The sequence below is a fragment of the Oncorhynchus masou genome, chromosome 18 (assembly GCF_036934945.1).
Source record: "Oncorhynchus masou masou isolate Uvic2021 chromosome 18, UVic_Omas_1.1, whole genome shotgun sequence".
NCBI classification, from domain to species: domain Eukaryota; kingdom Metazoa; phylum Chordata; class Actinopteri; order Salmoniformes; family Salmonidae; genus Oncorhynchus; species Oncorhynchus masou.
This window is the reverse complement of record NC_088229.1, coordinates 38703295-38713981: the sequence shown is the minus strand read 5'-3', so window position 1 is coordinate 38713981 and position 10687 is coordinate 38703295. Positions and strand designations below refer to the sequence as shown.

At 45.3% G+C, this 10687-nt stretch overlaps 1 protein-coding gene across 3 annotated transcripts; it reads left to right on the top strand.

The window, feature by feature from the left end:
* Positions 1-2955: 2955 nt before the first annotated feature.
* On the top strand, positions 2956-10669 carry LOC135504551 (mitochondrial import inner membrane translocase subunit Tim8 B-like). 3 transcript variants are annotated; one of them, XM_064923246.1, is made up of 3 exons: positions 2956-3158; positions 3960-4158; positions 9826-9914. In XM_064923246.1, the coding sequence occupies exons 1-2, from the start codon at positions 3054-3056 to the stop codon at positions 4128-4130; spliced, it is 276 nt and encodes a 91-aa protein (XP_064779318.1). In that variant the 5' UTR covers positions 2956-3053; the 3' UTR covers positions 4131-4158; positions 9826-9914. The 3 variants fall into 3 exon arrangements, with proteins under 3 accessions (XP_064779318.1, XP_064779317.1, XP_064779316.1); XM_064923245.1 differs by lacking the exon at positions 2956-3158 and having other exon boundaries at positions 4068-4158; positions 9826-10669; XM_064923244.1 differs by lacking the exons at positions 2956-3158; positions 3960-4158 and adding an exon at positions 9584-9689 and having other exon boundaries at positions 9826-10669.
* The last annotated feature ends 18 nt before the right edge of the window (positions 10670-10687 follow it).

Genomic DNA, 10687 nt, shown 5'->3' with positions numbered 1-10687 from the left:
ATTCAGAGATCCTCACTGAACTTCTGGAGAGAGTTTGCTGCACTGAAAGTAAAGGCGCTGAATAATTTTGCACGCCCAATTTTTCAGTTTTTGATTTGTTAAAAAAAGGTTGAAATATCCAATAAATGTCGTTCTACTTCATGATTGTGTCCCACTTGTTGTTGATTCTTCACAAAAAAATACAGTTTTATATCTTTATGTTTGAAGCCTGAAATGTGGCAAAAGGTCGCAAAGTTCAAGGGGGCCGAATACTTTCGCAAGGCACTGTATATTAATGATGTCGCTCTTGCTGCTGGTGATTCTCTGATCCACCTCTATGCAGACGACACCATTCTGTATACATCTGGCCCTTCGTTGAACACTGTGTTAACAAACCACCAAACCAGCTTCAATGCCATACAACACTCCTTCCGTGGCCTACAACTGCTCTTAAACGCTAGTAAAACAAAATGCATGCTCTTCAACTGATCGCTGCCCGCACCCGCCTGTCTGCCCGCCTGCCTGGCATCACTACTCCAGAAGGTTCTGACCTAGAATATGTGGACAACTATAAATACCTAGGTGTCTGGTTACACTATAAACTCTCCTTTCAGACTCACATTAAGCATCTCCACTCCAAAGTTAAATCTAGAATCAGCTTCCTATTTCGCAACAAAGCCTCCTTCACTCATGCTGCCAAACATACCCTCGTAAAACTGACTATCCTGCCGATCCGGCGATGTCATTTACAAAATAGCCTCCAACACTCTACTCAGAAAATTGGATGCAGTCTATCACAGTGCCATCCGTTTTGTCACCAAAGCCCTATATACTACCGACAACTGAGACCTGTATGCTTTCGTTGGCTGGTCCTCGCTACATATTCGTCATCAAACCCACTGGCTCCAGGTCATCTATAAGTCAGAGCAGCTTAGATCGCTGCAGCTGTACAGGCCCCATCTGTAAATAGCTACCTACCTCACCCCATATTTGTTTTTTGTTTTTTCTGCTCTTTTGCACACCAGTATTTATACTAGTATTTATACTTGCACATCCTCATCTGCACATCTATCACTCCAGTGTGAATTGCTAAATTGTAATTACTTCGCCACTATGGCCTATTTATTGTCTTACCTCCTTACTTCACACTGTATACACATTTTATATTGTGTTATTGACTGTACTTTGTTTTTCCCATGTGTAACTTTCTTTGTCGCTTGGTCAGGTCGCAGCTGTAAATGAGAACTTGTTCTCAACTGGCCTACTTGGTTAAATAAAGGTGAAATAAAGGTGAAATAAAAATCAATAAATAAAAAATGCTTTGTGTTAATTATTTGCATGTGGAAAGCAATGCCGAGACAAATGGAGGAGGAATGGAGGGAAAAAGAGAGGGAGAAGAGGTCTAAGTGAGTGAGGGATGAAGAGGATGAGCTTGAGTCAGATAAAAATGGTGGGAAAAAGGGAGAGGGTTTGTTAAAGAAGAATGGTAGAAGGTGTAAGCAGAGGGAGAAGACAGGAGGAGAAATTGAAGTGAATGAGGGTGAAGTATCGGAGGTGGTAGTTGCGGTAAAGTAATCAGAGACCGGTGTATGCAGTGAGGATCAGGATGAAGAGTCTGACAGTAGGAGTGAAGTTCATGGAAAAAGTGGACTCTTGCCTTTTGGCTGATCCATTTGTGGTTTCACGGTGGGTGAAAAAAGAGTTGGTGTCATGTGGAATCGGTGAGGGTAACTAGAAATGGTCTAGTGATAATTGTTTGTGTTTCAGTTGGGCAGAGGAAGAATGCACTTGAAGTAAAACAAATGAGGGTAAGTAAAGTGTTTTGTTTTCAAGAAATAGGCACCAATGAAAGGAGTGATAACTGGGGTAGCAGTAGATATAAACGTTGACCAGTTGAGGTCAAAGATTACCGGTGTATGTGATGCTTGTCGTTTGATGCGACGCAGACAGGGTGGTGAGAGTGGAGAAACAGAAGAGTCATTTTCTGTTCTTTTGACTTTTGAAGTTGAGTCTTTGCCTGACAAAGTGAAGTTAGGATATATACGTTATCCTGTACGAGTATATGTGCCAAATAAGTTAAGATCTTACAGGTTTCAAGCTTATGAAGCATGTGGCAGCAGTGTGTAGGAGGGAGGGTCCAAGGTGTGAGAAATGTGCAGAAGGGCATTAGACAAAGGAATGTGTTGTATTGGGGAAAGTAGTGGACTGTGTTAATTGTAGGGGTGCCCATGGGGCTGGGGTTCAGAAATGTCCTGTGTGAGAGAGGCAGGTTGAGGTTTCCAGGGTTAGAGTAGAGCAGAAGTTGTCATATACTGAGGCGGTGAAGAAAGTAGAGGAAGATGGGTTAAGGGGGAGGAGTGGTGAGAGTAGTAGAGATATACCAGTACAGATGGAGGAGTGCGGAGAGTAGTAGAGATATACCAGTACAGAGGGATAGGACAAAAAGTGAAATAAGTTTCAGTAAGATTGGATTTTTAGCATTTATAGCAATGGTTATCAATTGTACTGCAGGGATGGATCGGAAGTCTCAGAAAATGGAGGTTGTGGTGGCATCTGCAGAGAGCTATTTGGGTGAACAGCAAAAGAGTTACAGGATGTGTTAAGTGGTGAATCTGTTTTTTTAAACCATGCAACTTAAAACAATTTTACTGTTGAGGAAGTTGGGTGGCATAAAGGAAGAAACAGTCTAAGAGTTATGGCATGACGCAGGAATACATACATTTAATTAGTGGAGTAGGGGGGTGTTCATTTTATTTTATATAATTTTGAAATGAGTGAGTATAGTGTTAGATGGTAGGGTATTTATTTAGTACATTTTTCTATTTCAAGTAAAGTATAAGGGAGTTGTACTCCAGTCTAGTAGGCGGCGGTAAATGCAACAAATTGGATGCCAACCGCCGTTAAACCTCATAGAAGAAGAACAAGCAGCACAAGAAGAAGAACAAGAAGGTGATGTCAGATCGACTTTTCCGGTATACTTCCGGTATTGATTGAACATATGCCGTTGTAGCAGAGTAGTGCTTTCTGTCGGACTCTTGCACGTTACATTTTTTCATAATATCTTGATCGATAATATGGCTTTTGACCAGTCCTCTGCCAGTGCGTCTGAAAATGCTGAGGCCTTGGAACTTCAGATGATGATAGCAGTCGAGCAACAGAAAGCTCAGTTTGAAGCACAGGTAGCTAAATGTAACTACTAAGCTAGCTAGCTGTCTTAAAGTGATAGCAAAGACACTACAGTATGAAGATAGGCTAAAACTGCTTTTCCAATAAATCCCCGATCAGTTGTTAGGTGACGTTGGCTAGCTAAACTGATGCGTAGGAATACGAAGTTGTGCAGAAAAAATGGGTAAAATATATATAAATAATACTAATAGGTACGTAATTGGGTGTAACGGTCGTCTCGCGCCACACTGCGCATGTGCAGGCCGTCAAATCAAAGACACTCCTTCGATATAAAGTTGTTTTATACGAAAATGAAAACATGTCAGTTTGGAGTAATACCATCCATGTTCAACTACTTAAGACATTGGCTAGATTCTAGGTTGTGTCTTAGATTTCGAGAGAATTAAAAACTAAGGAAGATTAAAAATAAAAAAAATTGTCATTTACTTCTCAAACCCTGGTCTGGTCAGTTTTGTCTGTTTCGCAAGAGTTCCCGGAAGTCTCGCGATGTTGCGCCTCTGGGTTTGAAAACTGGAGATAGTTAGCTAGTTCACTCCCAAATACATTTCCCTATTATTTTCTGGACTTAAAAGTGGTTGAAAGTCAGATCATTCAGTATTCCTCTATCCTGTCTATTCCCATTTGTGAAACTGGAATGTTTAAATGTAGTTATTTTCTCAAGGTTATATGGTTTTCCTTTACTATTAGACAGTATAATCAAAGATAACTATTTGCAGGTGAGCTATTGCGTAATCCTTTTAAATACATTAGACTTATCTTGTGTTGTGTTTATGGCGGTTTCTTCTTTCTTGTAGGTGCACACCTTCACCGACGTGTGCTGGGACAAATGCATGGATAAGCCGAGCAGCAAGCTGGACTCCCGGACCGACACGTGCCTGGCTAGCTGTGTGGAGCGCTTCATTGACACCACCCTCACCATCACAAACCGCTTTACTCATATGGCGCAGAAAGGGGGCATGCATTGACTCAGCAGGGAGAAGATGAAGAGAAGGGGTATGCATTGATTCATTCAGTCACTGAGCCAGACTCAACACTTCAGGGACAAGATCAAAGGACCTGTGCAATGATTAGCATCTTGTTCAATGACTATGCTGATCCATTTGTATTTTTATTACATTTATTTGGCAGGGACAATGCACAACAAAAACATAAGTCTCATAGCACTGAGAAATGATGTCGCATCAGATTTAGCTAATAGCTACTTTCCAGCTGTAGTCCCTGGGCAGGTGAACATGGACACATTATACACAAAACAGGCAACATAAATACATCAGACATGTAAAAAACAAACAGATGAGGACATAGATACCTTTTTAACACGTAGGTCAACACATTGCACATAAACATTTACATTTAAGTCATTTAGCAGACGCTCTTATCCAGAGCGACTTACAAATTGGTGAATTCACCTTCTGACATCCAGTGGAACAGCCACTTTACAATAGTGCATCTAAATCATTAAGGGGGGGGGGTGAGAAGGATTACTTATCCTATCCTAGGTATTCCTTGAAGAGGTGGGGTTTCAGGTGTCTCCGGAAGGTGGTGATTGACTCCGCTGTCCTGGCGTCGTGAGGGAGTTTGTTCCACCATTGGGGGGCCAGAGCAGCGAACAGTTTTGACTGGGCTGAGCGGGAACTGTACTTCCTCAGTGGTAGGGAGGCGAGCAGGCCAGAGGTGGATGAACGCAGTGCCCTTGCTTGGGTGTAGGGCCTGATCAGAGCCTGGAGGTACTGCGGTGCCGTTCCCCTCACAGCTCCGTAGGCAAGCACCATGGTCTTGTAGCGGATGCGAGCTTCAACTGGAAGCCAGTGGAGAGAGCGGAGGAGCGGGGTGACGTGAGAGAACTTGGGAAGGTTGAACACCAGACGGGCTGCGGCGTTCTGGATGAGTTGTAGGGGTTTAATGGCACAGGCAGGGAGCCCAGCCAACAGCGAGTTGCAGTAATCCAGACGGGAGATGACAAGTGCCTGGATTAGGACCTGCGCCGCTTCCTGTGTGAGGCAGGGTCGTACTCTGCGGATGTTGTAGAGCATGAACCTACAGGAACGGGCCACCGCCATGATGTTGGTTGAGAACGACAGGGTGTTGTCCAGGATCACGCCAAGGTTCTTAGCGCTCTGGGAGGAGGACACAATGGAGTTGTCAACCGTGATGGCGAGATCATGGAACGGGCAGTCCTTCCCCGGGAGGAAGAGCAGCTCCGTCTTGCCGAGGTTCAGCTTGAGGTGGTGATCCGTCATCCACACTGATATGTCTGCCAGACATGCAGAGATGCGATTCGCCACCTGGTCATCAGAAGGGGGAAAGGAGAAGATTAATTGTGTGTCGTCTGCATAGCAATGATAGGAGAGACCATGTGAGGTTATGACAGAGCCAAGTGACTTGGTGTATAGCGAGAATAGGAGAGGGCCTAGAACAGAGCCCTGGAGGACACCAGTGGTGAGAGCGCGTGGCGAGGAGACAGATTCTCGCCACGCCACCTGGTAGGAGCGACCTGTCAGGTAGGACGCAATCCAAGCGTGGGCCGCGCCGGAGATGCCCAACTCGAAGAGGGTGGAGAGGAGGATCTGATGGTTCACAGTATCGAAGGCAGCCGATAGGTCTAGTAGGATGAGAGCAGAGGAGAGAGAGTTAGCTTTAGCAGTGCGGAGCGCCTCCGTGATACAGAGAAGAGCAGTCTCAGTTGAATGACTAGTCTTGAAACCTGACTGATTTGGATCAAGAAGGTCATTCTGAGAGAGATAGCGGGAGAGCTGGCCAAGGACGGCACGTTCAAGAGTTTTGGAGAGAAAAGAAAGAAGGGATACTGGTCTGTAGTTGTTGACATCGGAGGGATCGAGTGTAGGTTTTTTCAGAAGGGGTGCAACTCTCGCTCTCTTGAAGACGGAAGGGACGTAGCCAGCGGTCAGGGATGAGTTGATGAGCGAGGTGAGGTAAGGGAGAAGGTCTCCGGAAATGGTCTGGAGAAGAGAGGAGGGGATAGGGTCAAGCGGGCAGGTTGTTGGGCGGCCGGCCGTCACAAGAAGCGAGATTTCATCTGGAGAGAGAGGGAGAAAGAGGTCAGAGCACAGGGTAAGGCAGTGTGAGCAGAACCAGCGGTGTCGTTTGACTTAGCAAACGAGGATCGGATGTCGTCGACCTTCTTTTCAAAATGGTTGACGAAGTCATCTGCAGAGAGGGAGGAGGGGGAGGGGGAGGAGGATTCAGGAGGGAGGAGAAGGTGGCAAAGAGCTTCCTAGGGTTAGAGGCAGATGCTTGGAATTTAGAGTGGTAGAAAGTGGCTTTAGCAGCAGAGACAGAGGAGGAAAATGTAGAGAGGAGGGAGTGAAAGGATGCCAGGTCCGCAGGGAGGCGAGTTTTCCTCCATTTCCGCTCGGCTGCCCGGAGCTCTGTTCTGTGAGCTCGCAATGACTCATCGAGCCACGGAGCGGGAGGGGAGGACCGAGCCGGCCTGGAGGATAGGGGACATAGAGAGTCAAAGGATGCAGAAAGGGAAGAGAGGAGGGTTGAGGAGGCAGAATCAGGAGATAGGTTGGAGAAGGTATGAGCAGAGGGAAGAGATGATAGGATGGAAGAGGAGAGAGTAGCGGGGGAGAGAGAGCGAAGGTTGGGACGGCGCGATACCATCCGAGTAGGGGCAGTGTGGGAAGTGTTGGATGAGAGCGAGAGGGAAAAGGATACAAGGTAGTGGTCGGAGACTTGGAGGGGAGTTGCAATGAGGTTAGTGGAAGAACAGCATCTAGTAAAGATGAGGTCGAGCGTATTGCCTGCCTTGTGAGTAAGGGGGGAAGGTGAGAGGGTGAGGTCAAAAGAGGAGAGGAGTGGAAAGAAGGAGGCAGAGAGGAATGAGTCAAAGGTAGACGTGGGGAGGTTAAAGTCGCCCAGGACTGTGAGAGGTGAGCCGTCCTCAGGAAAGGAGCTTATCAAGGCATCAAGCTCATTGATGAACTCTCCGAGGGAACCTGGAGGGCGATAAATGATAAGGATGTTAAGCTTGAAAGGGCTGGTAACTGTGACAGCATGGAATTCAAAGGAGGCGATAGACAGATGGGTAAGGGGAGAGAGAGAATGACCACTTGGGAGAGATGAGGATCCCGGTGCCACCACCCCGCTGACCAGAAGCTCTCGGGGTGTGCGAGAACACGTGGGCGGACGAAGAGAGAGCAGTAGGAGTAGCAGTGTTATCTGTGGTGATCCATGTTTCCGTCAGTGCCAAGAAGTCGAGGGACTGGAGGGAGGCATAGGCTGAGATGAACTCTGCCTTGTTGGCCGCAGATCGGCAGTTCCAGAGGCTACCGGAGACCTGGAACTCCACGTGGGTCGTGCGCGCTGGGACCACCAGATTAGGGTGGCCGCGGCCACGCGGTGTGGAGCGTTTGTATGGTCTGTGCAGAGAGGAGAGAACAGGGATAGATAGACACATAGTTGACAGGCTACAGAAGAGGCTACGCTAATGCAAAGGAGATTGGAATGACAAGTGGACTACACGTCTCGAATGTTCAGAAAGTTAAGCTTACGTAGCAAGAATCTTATTGACTAAAATGATTGAAATGCTACAGTACTGCTGGAGTAGGCTAGCAGGCAGTGGCTGCGTTGTTGACTTTGTAGGCTAGCTGGTAGTGGCTGCGATGTTGACACTACACTAATCAAGTCGTTCCGTCGAGTGTAATAGTTTCTACAGTGCTGCTATTCGGGAGCTAGCTGGCTAGCTAGCAGGTTGATTGCGTTACGTTACCTTAAAAGAACGACAATAGCTGGCTAGCTAACCTAGAAAATCGCTCTAGGCTACACAATTGTCTTAGATACAAAGACGGCTATGTAGCTAGCTAGCTACGATCAAACAAATCAAACCGTTGTACTGTAATAGTTTCTACAGTGCTGCTATAAACATGTTGCTGTTGAATAAAAATTGTTATCTGTAATGATGCAGGCCTTTTGACTGTGCATCATGTTACGGATTTCTAATGTTGGATCTTTAATGGTATTCATTGCTGTGCTTTGAACATGTCAATAAAAGGAGTAGCCTGAAGAGCAATGAGCCAGATGGGAAATTCTTTATTTTAAGGCAGCATCTCTGTGAATTTATAGGGTGAGCTCATTTTGCATTGCCCAGTCCCCTGGCTGTTGCCTGGGTGAGTGGAGTAAGCACTTGATGTCCGAAGCAGAGCCCTTCTGTCTCTCTCTGTATGTGTAGGCCATCTATCTGATGCTGTCTGTTCAAAAATAGTATGACATTGTGGCCACCCGTAGCATTGAATACAAGAAAAGCCAGCGAGCGTTTAGCCTCCAACTGAATGAACTCAACTGTGAATGGTCCTGGTGCACCAAAAAGAAAAATGTAAAGGGAAGCCAGATTGGATTTGGCTTCACTCCAAACACATCGACATCAAATATGTCATTGACTAAAACAACTTGAATTGTTGCATCTCGTTGTGTTGTCTTCTGGTGGCTCGCTAGCTAAAATTAGCCCTTTCCTAAATTAGCCATGATTGGCGATAGGCATTAGTGGTTTTACTTAATTCTCCATACTGGCCAGTGACTATAACGGCAATTCATACATTGTACCCCCGGCCTGAGTGGATGGAAGTTCAATATTTAGCCGAATGTAGAACTAACTAGCTAACGTTGCCCATGAAAGAATTTTAGCCAGGTAGCATAGGACAAAAAACATTGTGTACTGTGTGACAATCAGACTGTTTTGTCAGCATGAACGAAAGGATAGTGGTATTGACGTTTCTCTACAAGTAGGGTGAGTCAACATGTTTTTTTTCTACTTGCATTAATGCACACACACATACACACATCAGAACCATGGAAAGCCACATATTTAGCTTAAGTTGGTTGGCCTAAATTGTTTTTGTTATCTTTTAGTTGTCACTGTATTAGACTAAGTATAGGTGATTTGATGATGTTGAAATGGTGCTGGAATAGTGGAGGCAGCTTCTGTTTTCTTTGCTACTTGCAGTATCTCTCCGTGGTTCTAAATCAATAGTTGTTTTGTTGTCCTAAAATGTCGCAAACATTAACTTGCTTGACCATGCTGTAGGTCATGTAGCGCTTACGCAGTTTGGAGTCCACGGGGGTGCAAAATGAGTGCACCCATGAGATAAGAAAAAACTAGGGAATGGTCAACATGTACTTCTTCACCCTACAATCTAAAGGGTGATGACAGGTTTGAATGAAATTAAAACTGAGTAAGAACATGATTGAGTAGGCCCTTTATTTGTGGGAATTTATAAAGGCAGAAGGCGGCAGTTGTGCATGTATTGTGGAATACATTTGACTAGCTTATGATCATTTTAAGTTTTTGTTGGAACGATTACATAGTGTATTGAAGAATAAATAGGCTTTATTGGCTGGCTATGTGCATGACATGCCGAGGGGTGTGTGTCACTTTAAGAACTTGAATGGAAAATAAAAGAAGGGTTTGTATGACAGGACATACTAGAGAATCAAAAGTGAAAGTAAAGTGATCCTATGCGTTGCAATAGCCTCGACTTTATATTTGACTGTACTTTCAACAGGTTCGTATAGCGTTTAGAATGTATTTGACTGTGTATTTGGCATTGTCAATTGGGTATTTTATTATGATTACGTGATATATTTGGCCCTCCATAAGGCTACCCTTTGTCTTGGACTAAATAAATATAAATTCCACAGATACCGACTATGGACCTAGAAGAGATCACTTTTTCTGGCTGGACTGCAATTGAGGAGAAGAAGCTCCATGCAGGCGAGAACCCCAAAGACGGGAAAGTTTACACCATGTACCATGGCACGTTTCTCAAGTATGTCCAGCGTATTATCACCAGTGGGTTCCAACGCTCCAGCGACGGAATGTTGGGATCGGGGGTCTACGTGAGCCGTAATATCGAAAAAGCAAAGTGTTACCCGCTGAATGCTGACAAGAAGGAAGCGGTAGTGTTGAAGTTAAAGGTGCGGGTTGGCAAGGTGAAGAAGATCGACAGTGATAACCATCCGCTTCAGAAGTCATGGCACCAGAAGGGTTACGACAGTTGCTGGGTGCCACCAAACTGTGGCGTTACCGCTATTAAATCTGGCCGAGAAGAGGATTGCGTCTGGGATCCCGCCCGGATTGTGGTGGTGGATGTGGCCTGCTGTCTGGACGATAAAACGCGCTGGGACCTCCGAAAGCAAATACGCGGCATGAATAACCATGGCGCAAAAGACGGGTGCAGCCAGTGCCACCAGAATACCTCAAACACTGGGTCTCACCCTATCCAAAGCTGTTGGACATGCACCAAACAGATTTGCCCCTTTCAGAAGAAGCATATGTGCAACAAGTAACAAGGCTACTTGCACAAACAACTAGTCCTACTGTCTCGCTTTTGACCCATCACCCAATGTGACCTTGCATACCATTTCAAATTAAGCTTGTTGTCGATGTCATGTTTTAATGTATTTTGTGTAATCATTGCAACCTAATTGTATTGGGATCGAATTTGTTAACGGACTTGCCTGGTTAAATAAAGGTTTAATTGTATCTGAGAATCCATTGATT